The sequence below is a fragment of the Poromitra crassiceps genome, assembly GCF_964638095.1.
Source record: "Poromitra crassiceps genome assembly, chromosome: 10".
Taxonomy (NCBI): Eukaryota; Metazoa; Chordata; class Actinopteri; order Beryciformes; family Melamphaidae; genus Poromitra; species Poromitra crassiceps.
In genome coordinates, this window is record NC_139631.1 from 13,296,987 (window position 1) to 13,316,986 (window position 20,000).

General features: G+C 45.1%; 1 protein-coding gene across 1 annotated transcript in view; it reads left to right on the forward strand.

The window, feature by feature from the left end:
• Nucleotides 1-20,000, forward strand: part of grid2 (glutamate receptor, ionotropic, delta 2) — a gene marked incomplete at both ends in the record, with an annotated part of 702,436 nt that overhangs the window by 619,543 nt on the left and 62,893 nt on the right. Inside the window, one exon of the mRNA XM_083643819.1 lies at nt 5,219-5,414. Coding sequence (XP_083499945.1) covers nt 5,219-5,414 — 196 coding nt within the window. The remainder of the gene's footprint in view (nt 1-5,218; nt 5,415-20,000) is intronic.

Consider the following 20,000-nt stretch of genomic DNA (forward strand, 5'->3'; position numbering starts at 1 on the left):
AGTGTCAACTGATTATGCAAACCACCAATATTTACAATCCAAACAAAAGTAAAATGTCAAAATAGATCTACTCTACAGAGCATGTTAAGCTTCTATTATCAGTCATTGCATAATGAGCTGTGCCAGGCAGTTTAAGGGTGAGAAATGGTTGTCATTGCACATGTGAGCTGTTAAGCTGTAGCACAGCTCCCTGTTGCGGACGGAGACTTGAAGCAGGTGTAACCAGTGGGTGTAACGTGTGGCTTTGGCCCACACTGAGTAACTGACTGCATGTTGTTGTTGAAGGTTGCACAGCTGCCTGCAGTGCCTGAGCAGACATTTGTTAGTAAGGTAATGGACTGATCAGGGTCCTAGCTTCCCCCAAATTAATGTCCCCACGGAATCCTACAGCCAAGACCATCTTTGTCCTTTGGCCAATCTCCCCAAAGCATTTGAACACTAAGCATGTGTCCTCTGGCTTTCACACATTCAAGTACAGTGTCTGTCTCCCATACAATACTCTCTCTCTCTCTCTCCCTCTCTCTCTCTCCCTTTCTTCTGTCTCCCATACAATACTCTCTCTCTCTCTCTCCCTCTCTCTCTCCCTTTCTTCTGTCTCCCATACAATACTCTCTCTCTCTCTCCCTCTCTCTCTGTCTCTCTCTTTCTCACTCTCTCTCTCTCTCTAACACACACACACGCACACACACACACACACACACACACACACACACACACACACACACACACACACACACACACACACACACACACACACACACGTAGGCTACTCTCATTGTACTGTAGGTATCTTCTGCCTCTTGTCTCTTGGATACATTCACCTGCTGCTTACTCCATTTACGTGTTCATTGAGCTGCTTAGGGGGAGATAATTGGTTGCCAAATGAGGTAGCACACACACAGGACAGGGAGACACACACACACACACACACACACACACTCACACACACACACACACACACACACACACACACACACAGACACACACACTCGCTCGCTCACTCACACACACACACACACACACACACACACACACACACACACACACACACACACACACACACTCACACACACACACACACACACACAGACAGACACACACACTCGCTCTCTCACCCACACACACACACACACACACACACACACACACACACACACACACACACACTAATAAAGCAGTGCCGTAAATTGAAACGGCCGCTGGCAGTGTTTTTTGATTGAAGTCCAATGATTGAATGGTTTTTGATTGAAACATGAGATGTCTCACCCACCTGCTCTCCTCTCCTGCCTTCTTCTCCACATGTCCTGGCCTTTAGACTCCATTCCCCTCCTTAAATAAAAGCCTTTCATCTTCAGTCATGATGAGGCCAGTGAGCACTCTGTTGTGCTCTCAGGGCTGTAAAGCTTTACATGTTGGTTTTTTAACCCTTTGTAGCACAGAGCTTACCTGGCTTTCTAAAAAGAGCAGAACTAATTCAGCCATTCAGACATCCTGGTTATACTGTATGCAGCACATGACTAGCAAGACTGTTCAAATATAATTCAGGTGTTTCATTTCAAAATTAGACTGTTTGGAACATTTTGAAAAAGGTCACCCACCCTTATTCCCCTTATGTAGCCCCGCCCACTTGACCCATTGTATCATGACTTCTTGTTCAAAACGCCGGCTGTTTTACCTGCTCAAACTAATCTGACTCACCTGGTCAAACCTAGTTTGACTCACATTATGATTCAGACTAGGTTTATGAGTCACAGGAAGTGTAAATATGAAGGATGAACTTGAGGTCATGTTTTTGGTTTGTTTCTCTGTTTTCCTCCCACAATCTTTCCCACAGCGCAGCCGAGTGCATCGCACTGCAAATTCAGGTCATGTAGTCAGTCAAGTAATGCTTAACGAGGTGTCGCTTTGTGAGATGGCCTCTAGTCTCCTTAGCTGGGCGGTGTTTAGACTCCACTCATCCAGGCGGCTGAGGTGAATTTAAACACACGCACATTCAAACGACAAGCACCGTTTACACGGCGCTGACAGGGTGTGTTGTGAAAATAGTCGATAGTATATTTTCAACCTAATGTGATTACAATGTGTTCAAGTGAATTTAAATTGTTTCTATGAAGTAGCTCCGTACTGGGTGAAGCTATAGTGCTGTGTTTTTGCCTCTCCACTATGCTAATGTTCCAAAACAGCCCACTGGACAGAAATCCATCCGTCAATAATTCTTGGTTTTCTGCTCCAGCTAGTGGAATTGGACACGCGCACCGTGGGCCTGTACAGGATCTGTACTTGTTATATATAGCATTTTGAAGTGACAGCCCTCAATTTCCCCGACTTGCACTCCAGAGTTCCCATTTCATATTTTCTGCCCCTAGAGAGCCGTTTTGTGCAATTTCTTGGCAGGATCAACACTGTTGCAGTCACATATAAATACTAAATTGCCAGTGCTTTGAATTTATCTATGCCAAACTTCAACCTGCCTTATACCTCCATAAAAAGTTAGGAGGCAATCAAACAAGTTCTGCACCCTGCTGATCTGTGCCTATAAGCACCTTCACTGTGCTCTACATCTTACTTTGACTGGAGCTACTTTGTCGTTTCAATAAATCTGTCCCGCACAGTGCACGCCGACCTCATCAACCAGGCCTTCTTGTCTTGTCTTCTTTTATCATGTCTTTGCATTGTCTCATTAAGCAAAGCCTCTCCTCTTCTCCCCTCAGTGATTTGAAGATGAAATGAATAGGAAGGCCTGTTTATTGAGATGATATGGATTTCTTTGCCACCAAACTCTGAGCTCAACCCTACCGCCGCTCTCTCGCTCTCTCTCTCTCTCTCTTGCTCACTCACACACACACACACACACACACACACACACGTAATGGAGAGGGGGGTATTATTAAGGGCAAAGATTAATTGACGGCAATGAAAGATTCATGTTTGTGGCCAAGTTCATTAAAAGCGGGTCAGAGAGATAGTTGAGGACGATATGAGGGTGAGGAGGTAGGGGGGCGGGGCTTCAAGAGCCGTGATCTTCAATAAAACAAAATCTGTGTGTGTGTGTGTGTGTGTGTGTGTGTGTGTAATAATCCAAACCAAACATTACAGTACCTACTTACATTTCTGCCCATTGTTAAAGTCCCTGGAAACCAAAATCCACAAAAACCTTCTAAATATTAAATTTAGGGTCTTATGTGAGTAATTGTGTGCCTCAGAAAGTGGTTTACATTACTTTCAACCCTAACCCCAAAAATCTACACTTTTCTACAAGGTCTCGATTTCCATTTCCTCATTGAAGAGAGCGGTGCGCGCGGTGCTAAAATGCATGATCTTATCACGTCATACGATTTAATCGAATCACACACACGCATGCACGCACACGCGCACACACACACTGACACACACACAGTAGCGCTGTGCACTCGCAGCGCAGCGGTGAGTGTGTTCGCCGAGCAACGCGCAAACACACACACACACATACACACACTCCATCTCTCTTTCCTTCTCTCTCTCTCTTTCTCGGACCTGCTGCAGACGGTACACGCCCACACAGTCCGCGGGAGAAAATACACTCTAAAATCTAATTGATTCTCATGACTTTTGCCATGACTGTCAAACCTAAATTTATATACTTTGCGACGTTCATCATCGTTCAAATTTGGCTGGTGGCTTATTAACATAGCTTCCTGTGATGTGATGAACTCAAAATGCTAAATAATAAAATAATATTTCTTTAAGTGTGTTCTGTGAAGGCATTGTACAACTGAATGAATACTATAATACACTGTACACTTATTTTCTTCAATAAGGGGGGGCGGGGCATATGTTGTGTGTTTCTGTCAGCGCGTGTGTTTACCTTCCCAAAATGTGTGTGTCCCAAAGCCACGGGTGGTGTGTTTGCAACAGTCATTAGTTCCTGTAATGGTTCTTCGATGACATTTCTCAGAGGCCAAACCGTTTGAGAGGCAACCAAAGCATTGTTGCATTATAATTAATAATAGCTCGTGTGTTCCCCTAGAGGTGACACTTTTATGAGCGAGAGACAGACACAGAGAGGGAGAGAGAGAGAAAGAATGATACTGTAAATTAGACTGACTGACATTTTTTAAATTCCACTTCTTTGTTCCCTTTAACTTGCTACAGTTATTGCATATCCACCATTAGTGCAGTTATACCAGCCACCTTTTTAGTGTAGCGTTCTTCTGTACTGGAGGCATACTGCTGTCTAAAGTGTTTCTTTTAACTGTTTAATTGTTTTGTGGATTCATTATTGTCTTTTCTATCTTGTTTTACCCAAAACCCACAGCATATTGTTGGTTTTGCTTCCTTAACTGTAAAGAAGCTGAGATATAGACTCTACAGCCTGCAAGGTGGTGTAGTGTGTATGGAGACAGTCACCCAGAGGACCCAGGGTCACACGCCCTGCTTAAGTGTCCTTCAGCAAGACTCTGAGTCCCTAACAGCTTCAGGGGAGCTGTTTTCATCCTGCACCACACTGTTGAGAGGGGACAATTATAGTGAGAATTTCCCTACAGGGAACGATAAATTTTCACATTATTATTATGATCATTACTATTAAATGGCCATAATAGCCTAAGTTAAAGCTGGAGTGCGGACTTTTATCTCTCCCTTCGATGCGTGCTTACGTCATAGGCTCTGCCATAGCTTATACTCTGTCGTAAAACTATGGATACATTGTTTTGAGTTTCACACAGCCCCCGTGAAATGACTCGTTTCACTATCCAAATTTGATCCATTTGGTCCGACAACATTTGGAAAGAGTAGAAGAGCCTCACGTTTGAACTTATCCCCATTCAAGTTAGCAGACGGCTAACTGGAAGTCAGCCGACTTGGCCGACGGAAGTCTCTGGTGGGGATGATCTGCCCATAGACCATGCATAGTATGCATTCATCCGGCCAGTGCGGGAATGTCCTCTCCGACATGAGATTTGAAAACTCCGGTGTAGTATGAAATACAGAGAGATTTACAGGATCTGGTGATAGGCTTAATCAGCCTTGTGTGAAATCTCTTGGCAAAAGGGCTTGAATGTGTAACATTTTCATTATGTAAAAGTTCTGCACTGCAGGTTTAAGGATAGCCTTAACACAAGGGTCTATAGCCAGTTTGGATTTGAAGTCAGATTGAAGTCTTTGCTTATTTCTTATGTAACTTACAGTACTTTAGATCTACATGGATGCTAACCCTCTTTCCCCGCCTTTCTCTGTCTAGGTCTCTGCAGGACTTGTCCAAGCAGACGGAGCTGCCTTATGGTACAGTGTTGGACTCTGCCGTTTATGACCAGGTGCGCTCCAAGGCCATGAACCCCTTCGAGAGAGACCCCATGTACTCCCAGATGTGGCGGATGATTAACCGCACCGGAGGCGCCGACAACAACGTCGAGGAGTCCAAGGAAGGCATTCGCAAGGTAAGACCTGATTTGAATTTGTCGTTTTATTTTGTTGGCAATTTAAAAGCACAGTAACGTCGACACACTGAAAGTCATCCACGGATAGTAAAACAAAGTTTGAGTTTGAAGGACTGTGTGATAAATATAAGTGATGACTGCATGCAGGGAACCGGGTGCAGGACATTCTTTATTACACGGTACAAGGCATTCAAATTTAACTCAACATTGTCCTTGTCACTTCTGGCAACACAAATACTGTAGTTTGGTTTTATTGTGGATTGAGCCAGGAGGACACAATGACAGTCCAGAACAGGGGTGTCAAACTCATTGCAGCGCACGGGCCACCTACGACCCAATTTGGTCTCACGTGGGCTGAGACAAAGAAAATCAATGCATAATGTCTTATATAATACTATATATATTATATAATGGCTTAAATAATATCTCAAAATGTTCCCGTTTCATTTAGTGTAAAGAATAACAGGTGACACGTTTTCACAGCTACCAGAGGCCGATCAAATAATGATCAAATCTACTGTCTGTAACTGTGCATTACAATTGCAATTCTCTATAATCAGTAATGAAAATAGTTCACCATTTAGTGATGAATACAGAAAACATGAATAGGCTACTAAACCTGGTACCTCTTAGCCTTCACACGTGCATCACATTGGATAGAAAAACTTCTCAGTACCATTTTCACACTTTAAAGTCATCCTGTGGGCCAGTTTGGACCCTTTGACGGGCCGGTTCTGCCCCCTGCCTGCCATATATTTGACACCCCTGGTCTAGAAGGTCGTGAAAGGCACAATAGGAAGAGGAGTTTTATTTAGGCCCCGGGTGTTGTTTACAGTCGGCTTGACGCGAGGATGGGAGTTGGAGCTGAACGACTGAAGGTGTTTTAGGTCCCTCCTGTAAGCAATGACGGAAGGGGCGCGACGTCCGCTTCACAGCCGAAACCGCGAAATATCGTCCGTCTTAGTAGACATCAGACTGATAGACTCTGTGCGTTCCCACATTGTATACAGTGTGTGGAGTATGTATGGCAAACACCCTCGCAGTGCTGCACACCTCAATCCCAGTCCTGTTTTGACATCCAGCTCACGGCACGGGGTTGCCTGAGTTGATGGGGGATAAATCTATCTAAACGATGTTAATGATACACAGATACACGCGCATGGTTAAAGACTTAATCCCCTCGATAATTTCCCTGCATCATAAATACCTGACTGCTGCTGCATCTCATTTGCACGCATCACACTTTCTGTATGCATTGGCCGTCTCCCGTCCCAGTGAGGGTCTCACTTTATCTCTCCTCCCTCCTTAGAATATATTAGCATCCGACTTGAATGGGAGTCAGGCTTCGGCAGCGTCGGCAGTGTTGGAAGCAGCAATTAAAGTGGTGTGTGTGGTGTTTTTAAAATGAAGAGATTGATGCGGTAGCCTACACACACAACAGTATAGGAGCACGCATGCAGGCAATAACGCGCGCGCGCACGCGTCCGTCATTGGCAGAGGCGTTTATTGAGCATGAATATCAATTAGTAGTGTGTGCAGCATCATGAATAAATCGGCATTTTATTGGTAATCTGAGCAATGAGTGTATTAAAAGCATGGAGTTAAGAGTTTAGGATCTCCTCGCCACCAGCGTCTAGGTCTAGTCTACCAACTTGAAACAAACTAGTAAACAAAGGTCTGGCAAACCACATAGCTACAGCCTCTGATTTGATTCAGATTTTGTCTGCCATTCATGCCATGATCACACACTGACAAAGCAAATCTTTATATCAAAAACAATAATTGTATTGCCTACAAACTTTTATTCATAAAATAGTCAAATTGATTTGATTGAAAATCAACTGCAATACATAAAATAAATGCTACCTTTCCATCAACCTTCCCCAGCCTTCCTCATTCTACTTCAGTTGGAGATTTATACATTTCCCAGAATGACTTGATGAATCCCAGCATGAACAGGAAGGAACAGCATGAGCTCGTTGCCATGAGCTGTGGGCTATGTATCCTTGGGCCAATCACTACTGTATGTGTTATACTCGCTCGCAGCAAGAGGCAAGAAAATTAGAGTTTTGCCCATTACTCGAAATGCAATATGTCTTGCATTGCATCTGGTCTTTTGAGGCTGCTACCAGTGGAGAAACTATCTCAGCCTTGTACGATGGACTAAGTGATTGTTGATGGAGTTGGTGCAAAATCTAGAAAGCGAGGAGCTAACACCAACACCTGAGGTTAACCAAGGGCAGGGTATCGAGAACCGCTCCGATTTAGTCCTGATTCCAAATGACCTAATTCATCGGAATCTATAAGCCGCCACACTAGCGATACCTTTTATCGATTATGCATATTTAACAGCTTTTAGCAACTTTTTCTGTGACATTTACACTGTCAATTGCAAACAATGAGGTGATTTGGGGGTTATTCACTTACTCACCCTCATGTGGAAGATCTGGCAGTGAAGGTACTGTGTCCATAGAGCATACAGACAGTTTGCTGGCACAGTTTCTTCAGCTAGAAGTTGCAGCAGACACTTTCTTGTAGAGTTTCAAACATGACAACAACAAAAAAGACCCAACTATTCCAAACAGCTTGTGCAGCATAATCATGAAGCCAAACGATTGCACTGTGGGTCCAAAAGTCCAATATTTCCCTCATTATCTCCAAGATTTTCTGCACTTGTTCTGCAACTTGTCAACAGTCACAACAATAGCAAACAGATGCTGCCTTCACATGCTGTCATAAATATTGTAATTGTGGGTAGAGTGACTCAATAAAGGGGTGACATTCTCACTCTGGTTAACCTTTAGGTGCCTTGCATATCACTCTTAAAAAATGAATGAAAATGAAGATACCAACTTTTGTAGCCAATAAACTCATTAGAATATCAGTTACAAAACTGATGTGAATATTCTCCTCTTCATTATGTCATTGTTGTGTCATTAGATCAGTAATGTTGACCTCCAATTACTTTTTTTCACTTGTTATAATATAACAAGTTCTCTATAGTCTCATTAATGCATTTTTGCCAAAAGTGCCATAGCTGTTTCCAAAAGTACATTCAGAGGAAAAAAAGGTCTACACAGCAATATCTTATTTGAGTGATAAAACTCCATCAACTCTACTTTGCCAATTTTCAACCAGCTTGGTATCATTACAAAACCAGTAGTACAGTACGTATATGCGAATGAACAATGTTTAACTTCCCTCCATCTTGCCTGGACCAAGAGCTCCCCATTCAACCGCAGTACTTCCTGCATGATGTCATTTGCTCCAGGAAGTTCTGCAAACGTAGGTCGAGAGAGCAATAATGATAGTGATAAGTGATAGTGACAGTAATACTGGCCCCATGGCAAAACTGCTCCAAACGACATCATTTATTTATGTTTATTTTTTCAAGTCTCTTGGATGCTGGATGATGAATTACAGTGAAATTTCTTAATAAATGCATTCATGTTTTATTGAACGTCCCTTGTTGAGGACATTAAGACTATATTCATGTGAAAAAAAAACACCCAGGAGGCATCCTCCTCCAGTCACTCCTCCCTCAAAATGCTCCATCTCTTGGGCCATCGTTTGTGATCGTTACCCTCTCAATTATCCTCCGCTGATGCCGCTTCATCTGACCTCTCAGCAGCGTCCTCTACTGTAACCTGTCCCATTTCATCCTCATCCTCATCATCTGAAATCAGATGAAATCATCATCCCTCAACAATACTGAGGGATGAGCTGTTTGGTCAATGTGGTGTGTTCCTAAAAATCTGGTAAAAAGTGACGTACTTAGTCCTGTTGTCCTCATACGAGTAGATGAGGTTTAGCAACGTCGTAGCTTGTTGCTAACAGTATTATGGTGTAGAAAAGCCCAAATGTAACGTCCCTGTGTGAGGACACAGGGTCGTAGCAGGTTAAGCTGCATGCAGTCCGTTACCCACCGACAACTGAAGCAGTTGGGATCGATAAGGGAGAATTGAACTTGAGGTGACTTCTCGTCATCTACGTTTGCCCAGTTATCTGTGGGAATAAGAAAAGAACAAAAACACCAAAGAATAAAACGGTGCCCAGATTTGCAAGGTCCAGTGCCGATAGCTTTTAAGAAGTAAATGAGGTTTCTGTGATGAGCAGCACATCAGTTGCATTTCAAATGGATTTGCTCATGAGAGGAGAGCGGAGCGGAGAGCCCCGTAGCTGCAGAGTGCAGGAGTAAAGAGGAAGTAGATTCATGGCCTGGACATAGGGAGGATGGAGGGAGGGTCTGCTTCCCTTTGATAAATGTGACTGGACAGAAGTGACCCCTCTGGAGTGCCGGCAGTGACACAGAACGCACCATCGGGCCAGGACTTCCCCCCTGGAATATGTCTCTCCTGATTTGATGCTCTCTTTCTTCCTCTCTTTCACACTCAGGTCTCTCTTTATTTGATAGTTTTTCTCCTCTTGCTCCCTCTCTCTCTCTCTCTCTCTGTCTCTCTCTCTCTCTCTCCCTCTCTCTCTCTCTCTCTCTGTCTCTCTCTCTCTCTCTCCCTCTCTCTCTGTGCCAGCCATTGTCTCCCACTGTGTGTTGCTCTCTTCCTCTTTTTCTGGCACTCCATTTCCTACTTTCTACCCCCCGTCTCCCTCTCTCCATCCCGTTTCTCTCGTTATGTTTCCCTCTGTGTCTCTGTCTGTCTATCTGTCTGTCTGCATTATGTTAAAGGCTACAGGGTGCACTCTAGTGGTATACTGTAGTATTGCCTCTTCCCCTCTCTTCACCGCATTGACACATGCTGCCGTTTTTTCTGCTAAAAAATCCACAGGAACTAGTTTTATGCATCTTTTTACCGGTTGTGACTTCTACTTATAAAGACAAATAGTTTGACGTTTGTGAGCAGTACCTGAAATAGCCTCTTCAACCTTGAGGCTATTTGGAAGGCCATGATGTTATTCGCTTACCGAGGGAATCCGTCATACTCAGACATCTTTTGTTCTCCGTCTGATATCTTTGGATGTGTTTTGTCTCCTTCAGTCTAGTTCCTATTTGATTCATACGAGGTTAAGAGCTTGATATCTCTCTCTCTCTCTCTCTTTCGCACTCTGACTCTTTGTCTCTCTCTCTCTCTCTCTCTCTCTCTCTTTCTCTCTTTCTCCATCCAAAATTAATGTCTCCCTCTGTCTCTCTCTCCCCGGCCTTCCTCCTCTCTTAGACAATAAACCGCTTAGTCCTGCCTGCCACCGTTGTCTCCTGTGCGGTATGGATTTTCTCCCTCTTCAGATTTCGATCCCCTCCAGCAGAATAATATTATATGTCAGAACGGGTCAGTGTCTAAGCTGTCTCCTTTATCACTCTCGTGCGTGCACGCGCGCGCGCGCACACACACACACACACACACACACACACACCCCGGTCTGTACATACAGGCCTGTGTGATCCGCATGCACACGCACACACATAGACACACACTGCAGCCCTGGGGCTAGGCATGTCACAGGCTAATATACCTGTCTCTCCCATTCAGTCAGTGATCAAAAGGTTCAATAAAGTGGAGGTGTTGCGTCTCAGTGCTGATATTATTGGTTTGTGCCGTGTGCTATGAGAGAGGAGAGGAGTGCCATGTGTCAGTTTGTTGTTATGAGCCCTGTGGCGTGTGCTATGAGAGAGGAGAGGAGTGCCATGTGTCAGTTTGTCGTTATGAGCCCTGTGCCGTGTGCTATGAGAGAGGAGAGGAGTGCCATGTGTCAGTTTGTCGTTATGAGCCCTGTGCCGTGTGCTATGAGAGAAGAGAGGAGTGCCATGTGTCAGTTTGTCGTTATGAGCCCTGTGCCGTGTGCTATGAGAGAGGAGAGGAGTGCCATGTGTCAGTTTGTTGTTATGAGCCCTGTGCCGTGTGCTATGAGAGAGGAGAGGAGTGCCATGTGTCAGTTTGTTGTTATGAGCCCTGTGCCATGTGCTATGAGAGAGGAGAGGAGTGCCACGTGTCAGTTTGTCGTTATGAGCCGTGTGCTATGAGAGAGGAGAGGAGTGCCATGTGTCAGTTTGTCGTTATGAGCCCTGTGCCGTGTGCTATGAGAGAGGAGAGGAGTGCCATGTGTCAGTTTGTCGTTATGAGCCCTGTGCCGTGTGCTATGAGAGAGGAGAGGAGTGCCATGTGTCAGTTTGTCGTTATGAGCCCTGTGCCGTGTGATATGAGAGAGGAGAAGAGTGCCATGTGTCAGTTTGTCGTTATGAGCCCTGTGCCGTGTGCTATGAGAGAGGAGTGCCATGTGTCAGTTTGTCGTTATGAGCCCTGTGCCGTGTGCTATGAGAGAGGAGAGGAGTGCCATGTGTCAGTTTGTCGTTATGAGCCCTGTGCCGTGTGCTATGAGAGAGGAGAGGAGTGCCATGTGTCAGTTTGTCTTTATGAGCCCTGTGCCGTGTGCTATGAGAGAGGAGAGGAGTGCCATGTGTCAGTTTGTTGTTATGAGCCCTGTGCCGTGTGCTATGAGAGAGGAGAGGAGTGCCATGTGTCAGTTTGTTGTTATGAGCCCTGTGCCGTGTGCTATGAGAGAGGAGAGGAGTGCCATGTGTCAGTTTGTCTTTATGAGCCCTGTGCCGTGTGCTATGAGAGAGGAGAGGAGTGCCATGTGTCAGTTTGTCGTTATGAGCCCTGTGCCGTGTGCTATGAGAGAGGAGAGGAGTGCCATGTGTCAGTTTGTCGTTATGAGCCCTGTGCCGTGTGATATGAGAGAGGAGAGGAGTGCCATGTGTCAGTTTGTCGTTATGAGCCCTGTGCCGTGTGCTATGAGAGAGGAGAGGAGTGCCATGTGTCAGTTTGTCGTTATGAGCCCTGTGCCGTGTGCTATGAGAGAGGAGAGGAGTGCCATGTGTCAGTTTGTTGTTATGAGCCCTGTGGCGTGTGCTATGAGAGAGGAGAGGAGTGCCATGTGTCAGTTTGTTGTTATGAGCCCTGTGGCGTGTGCTATGAGAGAGGAGAGGAGTGCCATGTGTCAGTTTGTCGTTATGAGCCCTGTGCCGTGTGCTATGAGAGAGGAGAGGAGTGCCATGTGTCAGTTTGTCGTTATGAGCCCTGTGCCGTGTGCTATGAGAGAGGAGAGGAGTGCCATGTGTCAGTTTGTCTTTATGAGCCCTGTGCCGTGTGCTATGAGAGAGGAGAGGAGTGCCATGTGTCAGTTTGTTGTTATGAGCCCTGTGCCGTGTGCTATGAGAGAGGAGAGGAGTGCCATGTGTCAGTTTGTTGTTATGAGCCCTGTGCCGTGTGATATGAGAGAGGAGAGGAGTGCCATGTGTCAGTTTGTCTTTATGAGCCCTGTGCCGTGTGCTATGAGAGAGGAGAGGAGTGCCATGTGTCAGTTTGTTGTTATGAGCCCTGTGCCGTGTGCTATGAGAGAGGAGAGGAGTGCCATGTGTCAGTTTGTTGTTATGAGCCCTGTGCCGTGTGCTATGAGAGAGGAGAGGAGTGCCATGTGTCAGTTTGTTGTTATGAGCCCTGTGCCGTGTGCTATGAGAGAAGAGAGGAGTGCCATGTGTCAGTTTGTTGTTATGAGCCCTGTGCCGTGTGCTATGAGAGAGGAGAGGAGTGCCATGTGTCAGTTTGTCGTTATGAGCCCTGTGCCGTGTGCTATGAGAGAGGAGAGGAGTGCCATGTGTCAGTTTGTCATTATGAGCCCTGTGCCGTGTGCTATGAGAGAAGAGAGGAGTGCCATGTGTCAGTTTGTCTTTATGAAAGTGATGTGTTGTTCAGCTGCGCTCCTCTCCAGTTATTATCAGCTGTGCATCATGGTCACATGATGGGACAGACAGCATCGTTCATCACTGCATTCCTTTTTTTCAGGAGCCCTTAGCAGCTATAGGCATTTGATGGCTGTGCTGACTCGTAAAATAAATAAGAGTGAAATTAACTATTACTGTAATTACTGAGGACATGTGGGGGTCCCTCGACTCCACTTTGCCAATCACTGAACCATAATATGATGTGCGAATAAAATGAAGTATTAAATAGAGACCGTCTAGCGAGGGATCACACCAGCTGCAACGCCCGGCCGCAACTTAAAAGTCATGTGGGCCATGGGGCGTAACGTGTGTGTGTGTGTGTGTGTGTGTGTGTGTGTGTGTGTGTGTGTGTGTGTGACGTGTGTGTGTGTGTGTGTGTGTGTGTGTGTGTGTGTGTGTGTGTGTGCGTGTGCGTGTGCGTGTGCGTGTGTGTGTGTGAGAGAGAGAGAGTGAAAACAGGTGAAAACAGTACCAGCTGACGCTGTTGTCTTTTGTGAGGTCACAGTGACCTTGACCTTTGACCACCAAATTGTAATCAGTTCATCCTTGAGTCCAAGTGGACGACGTTGTGCCAAATTTGAAGAAATTCCCCCAAGGCGTTCCTGAGATATTGTGTTCACGAGAATGGGACGGACGGACATACGGACAACCTGAAAACAGAATTCCGCTGGCCATGGCCGTCATTGGCATAAGGCAAAAACATAATATACATTTATCCATATCATGGATTTGACTTTCAAATGTGTTACATTATATTACCATGCTGAAATGGAACTGACCCATGCAGCTGATAGGTCACACCAATCAACTGCAGCACACAAGATTCCTTCACATTGTATCACACTAGATTCAATTGATATATCCTGTGTGTGTGTGTGTGTGTGTGTGTGTGTGTGTGTGTGTGTGTGTGTGTGTGTGTGTGTGTGTGTGTGTGTGAGAGTGAGTGAGTGAGTGAGTGAGTGAGAGAGAGAGAGATTTCCTTTTTCATATCCCTTACCTTTATCCAAATTCTATCTTGTGCCACCTGTGTCACATAGATATGAATGCTTCTGTAACAAACTATGAGCATGGATGCTAATGCCTCACTGACATGACATCATAAAACACACAATTCTAAGCTAACCATTAAAACCAAGTCTTAACCTTCAAACAGCCCTTTGAAGGTATGTGAGAAAGTGAGGACCAGCCAAAATGTACTCACCTTCCTAAGATCTCCTCACTTCCTTCCCAGGTCAAATTGGTTCTCACTAAGATAGCTGTACAAGAAAACACACACACACACACGCACGCACACACACACACACACACACACACACACACACACACACACACACACACACACACACACAAACACACACATGCTCTCTCTCTCTCATGTTCTCTCATGTCTCCCTATATCCCTCTATATGCTGGTTGATGATACCACAGAGATGAGAACTGAGATGAGCTAATTTTCTCTCACGTTTAACTCATTTAACTCGTTCATGTAAGAAGCCTCTCTCTCTCTTGACATAATGCCTCCCCATCACCATCCGCCCATTTAGCATAATGACCTTAGAGATGATGATGAAGGCGACCGTCATTTCCTCACATCTCCTACATATGTCTGTCCACTTAAAGGTAAAGAGCCGGGATAATGTAACCCTATAAGGTATAATGTATATGCTATAATATAACCCTATAATGACTTTCGGAGATAAAGATTATGGTGATTCCTCCACCAGGTAGGGCTGATGTTAAATCAACCAATGCCCGTTAAAGATCCTTAAGCCGTGGGTGAGAGGAGAGAAAAAGTCCATCACTGCCCTCTAGAGAAGGATTGCGAGGAGGCAGAGGGGAGATCGGGGGCGGGAGGGCCAGGAGAAATGGAGGGTGAAGAGGTGTTGAGGGAGCAAGGTGGGAGAGGAGAGGGCATGGGGGGTGGAGGGTAAGAGAAAGAGAGGGATGGAAGATGGGGAAGAGGGAGAAGATAGACACACTAGAGAAAGAATGGCCAGTCTATAGGACCTAGATGGAAAGGGACATGGTGGAGAGGAGAGCAGGGTAAAGGCCCAATTATACTCTACGTTAAAGACGGAGACAGACAGAGCCTTCTGTCCGTACTCTGCGTTCATTTCGTGCGTATTTCTGTCCGTCCTCTGAAAGCTTACGGATACGCATGAAACGCAGCAGAACCACACACGCACTCACACATTTGACTCTCTACTGCCCACTGGTGGATGTATTGCTTAACACGATACCAACGTGAAAGACGCACGGAAGTATGTGGGCAGTGACGATTACACCGTTTGAAACGGACGCATTTATTTTTTTGTATGAAAATGGAGTATAAATGAGCCTGAAGATGTGAGAGGGAAGAGATGAGAGGAGGGGGCGAGAGAGCGCACAGAAGAAGACAGCGATGGATTTGAACACCATGTTTTAGTAATGTGTCATTTATTTATTCTCTTATTACTTTAATGGACTCTTGGGTGCATTGGCCATTGGGGCTAAAAGCCATACAATTAAAAAAAATCCATTCAAACATAGAGAGAGGATTTATAGAGGGGGGGGGGGGGGAGAGAGAGAGAGAGAGGGGGGGGGGGCAGCAAAATGAGGCCTCTCCCTCAATGACAAGGATGTGTTAAGTGCCTGGCTCATACAGTATTCTCCCTCCAAGTTCAAACTTCATCACTTCGCTTATATTGCAAACAGGCCCCTCCTCCTCCTCCATACAGAGAGCAGGGCCGAGGAGAGAGGGAGATGGATGGAGGCAGACACAATGGGAACGAGAACAAGGAAAAGTAGGAAGAGAAGTTGGGAAGGGAGCAGGTCAGAGAGAGGGAGAGAGGAAGCTTGGATCAGACAGCATGGACAGAATGATGGGCACCAACTAAAAACCCTATTCCTAATTCACCTATGTATTTATATTCCCCACTTGACCCGTTGGTGTTACGACTTCCCGTTCAAAACGCCGGCTGTTTAACTTGGTCAAACCAGAGATCATGTCTCTGGTCAAAGCTAGTGACTCACTGGGGGCAGGTTGCGGGGATAAGCTCTGCCACAGGAAGTGTATCTGTATCTGTTCCAATTGTGTTTACACTTCCTGTTACAGTAGTCTCTCAAGCCAGATTGTCTCTTCTACATAAGGTGAATAGGATGCACCAATCACGTTGTTGTTGTTGTTGTTGTTTGCCACCAATCGCCGATTGTCTATGAGCAATATCAGCCCGATCGCGATCGTCATGCCGATCATTTATTTTATTTGATCTTTTTAATAGCAGCTGGTAGGCTATAGCAGTATTATATGTCATTCGCCCCTTATATCAGCTTTTATAGCAGTATTATAGGTCTACCAGTTCCATTGTAGGCTACTGTGTGTGTGTTTGTGTGTGTGTGCTCTTCACGGAGAGGACCCTCTCTAACACCTGTTTGCCCTCTTAAATCAAAGTCAACAGGAGATGTGTAGGCAGCAGTGGTGTGTGTGTGTGTGTGTGTGCGTGTGCCTGTTTCTCTGTGTTTGTGTCAATGTCACACTTCTTTAAGGGCATGCTGCCAGCCAGTCATTGGTCAGGGAGTTGCCAAGGTTACCGAGCAGGGTGGCCCAGCTGTGTCCAGTGACAGATCTCTGTGTGTGTGTGTGTGTGTGTGTGTGTGTGTGTGTGTGTGTGTGTGTGTGTGTGTGTGTGTGTGTGTGTGTGTGTGTGTGTGTGTGTGTGTGTGTGTGTGTGTGTGTGTGTGTGTGTGTGTGTGTGCGTGCGTGCGTGCGTGCGTGCGTGCGTGAGAGAGAGAGGGAGAGAGAAAGAGGAAGAAAGAGTGAATTTTCTTGAACAAAGTTTCCAGCCTGAAGCTACGTGACTTGCATCTCTTCACTGTAAGCACAAAAATACAGTGCACGTCCATCCTTCATTCCTTCCTTTCTCTCCTTCCCTTCCCTCTCTCTCTCCTTCCCTTCCCTCTCTCTCTCTCTCTGTCCCCCCCTCTCGGGGGTGGGGGGGTGGGGGAGTGTCTGCGTTGTCCAGTTACTGGTACACTCTTCCTGGTTCAGGAGACCGTCTCCTTCCTGGCGTGCGGATCCATTCAGCCATCCTGAGGTCCATGTTCCTTACTGGAAGTGGCTACGTCGTCCACGCCAGCCCAGTTGTGGGCCGTGCTGGACGTCCACGTGGTCGTCCACTGTTCTCCATGACCCACACAGCCTGCCCTCTCACCCAAGCAGAGTGCTTATCAGTCCTCTCCAGTCCCATCTCTCTTGATTGTGATATGCGCCTCAGGTATGTCTTACCTGGCAGGCAAAGCTACTAGGGTTGGGTACCGTTCACATTTGAACCGATACAGTTGAACCGATCCCCCCCCCTTTTTTTTCCTCCGATACATCCATCTGGCGCTGATTGACAGCGAGCCACTTGCGTTTGTTGACGAGCTGGTTTGCAACGGGGCGCTGCGCACGTGGCGACTCGACAAGAGGGGAGCAGATGGTCTTTTGGAATCTGTACATATTGCAACAAATGGATATGTATTGTTTAATATTGAAGTGTGCCTTATTACTTTTTCAAACTAGTAATAATGTTACTATAATTCTGAAGTGTGCCTTTATTACTACTCTCAAACTAGTAATGATGTGTAATAACCACTACTGCCTGATGTGAACCAAAGTGCCCGTCTGGGACATGTATTAAACTGATTGATTGATTGATTGATTGATTGATACCGGTACCGATTCCGCTACCTGGAATTCAGTACCGGTACCCAACGGTACCTTTTTTTGGTACTCTCTCCGCAATTACAAACATTTAATTTCAGTTGAAAAAAAATAATAATAATAATAAATCTATCAATTTCAACAGTGTTATTTAGAACATTTTACACACAGAGGCGCTCTCAGAAGCTACCGAAATTTGGTACCAATGGATTTTACTTGAATCGCTATTTGGTAGTAGTACCGATTTAATTTGGTCGGTACCCTTAAAAGTACCGATTTCAGTACCTAACCCCAGGGGGGACACTGTGAATATAACACGCAAAACGTGCTTCCTTGCTACACTTTGTGGCACTGCTTGTGGTATTTATGCCTATTTAACTCAGACTGTAAATTTCATGTAAATTCAATGTAAATTCATATTTAATATCCACGGAACACTCCTACACTCATGTACATATTGTATATATATTTGATTTGATTGCAGTTGCAACGTTGTGATTGTCTTTTAGTTATCTTTCCTACTTCTTTATCTCTGTATATTGACCTGACCGCTACGCTGCATACAGACACTACGACAAATTCCTTGTATGTAACTTGCATACTCTGGCAATAAAAGTGTTATAAAACTGTGTTGCATAGTTGATTTCTCTATTGCTGACAAGAATGTGTTATTGTAAGTTGCTTTGGATAAAAGCGTCTACCAAATGATGTAATGTAATGTAAATGTAAAAGTGATCTGATTCTGATTCTGATTCTGATACATTAGCTTCCTGGCTACACTTTGTGACACTGCTTGTGGTATTTCTGGCTGGAGTGGTTCTGAGTCATCGCTATGCTCTGGTGCAGTTACAGGGGGAAGATGAGACAACAAGACAAATGTCATTGCGTAAAACAAAAGTGACCGTCATTACACGTTTGACATGGATTTTCATTACATTTGATAGAAATCTCAAGGAACCTGACCTCTCTGTCCACAACAGCACTAGCTAGCTCGATGTGTATCTACCGCCATGCCTGACTCCGACTGCAGCAATATCCTCTGTAATAATCCAGCCTCTACTAAGAGCAGAAAATGCCTTTTTGGCTGCTGTGCTCTGTCCTTCTCTATTTCCTAGCAGTGAAAATGAGTCTGACAGGAAGAAGAGAAAGCTCTTTTCCTGCACAGTCTGATAGCTCATTAGGATTCAACACAAGCAGCCCAAACAGCAAACATATTGCCCGCTGTTTCAATCCTGTGCCTGTGTGATGACACTGTTTCTGTGCTCTCACTCCCATTCAACGAGACCAGAGGGAAAGAGGAAGAGTTTACACTATATTAATGTAAACAACGAAAGATGGGAAACTGTGAACAATGGAGATGGTAATATTACTGTAAACAACGAGGATGGTAAGAACAGAAATAATACTTCATCAGAGAGAAGATATGCCTGTGATACACTAGAAGACTTTGAAAATCTTAACAGATTATGAAAGGACTGGGGAGTTGACACTACAAAACTGGTTCATTAAGATTTTTTTTCACGACTGAAATACACTACACAACGGACTCAGACGAGGCAGTATACACTACAAGACTTTTCACTTTGAAATTCAAACATGTTTGATATAATATTTGTGGCTCCGACTGGCGTCAGGAGGCGGTTTACACTTGAAGACTAGAAATCTGGAGGCAGTTTACACTAACAGATTAGAAATCTGTCCCCAGTATAACACTAGCAGATTTTACTGCTGACTGGCACAACAACTGCAGACTAGAGTCAACAAAGACAGACTTGAAAGTCTTGTAGTGTAAACTAGGCATAGTAAGAGCGAACAACTACGGAATAGAGTGAGAGGAAGTACCCCCGCCAACTATGTTGATTGAAGTGATTAAAAGCACCGTGGTTGCTGGAGATCTGACACACAGCGTGTTACGATACGTCTTGAGGCAGGAGGTCACAGTTATCCCATCGCAAGGTGCTCTCTAGTTTTCCATCCTTTTGTTTCACTCCCTCTCTCATTGTTAGTCTCTGTCTCTCTCTCTCTCTCTCTCTCTCTCTCTCTCTCTCTCTCTCTCTCGACTCTGCTCCTCTCGCCCCCTCTCTCTAAACCTCTCCTCTGCTTTCTTCTTGTTCTCTTTTTGTCTCTTGCCATACCTCTGGTGTGTGTGTGTGTGTGTGTGTGTGTGTGT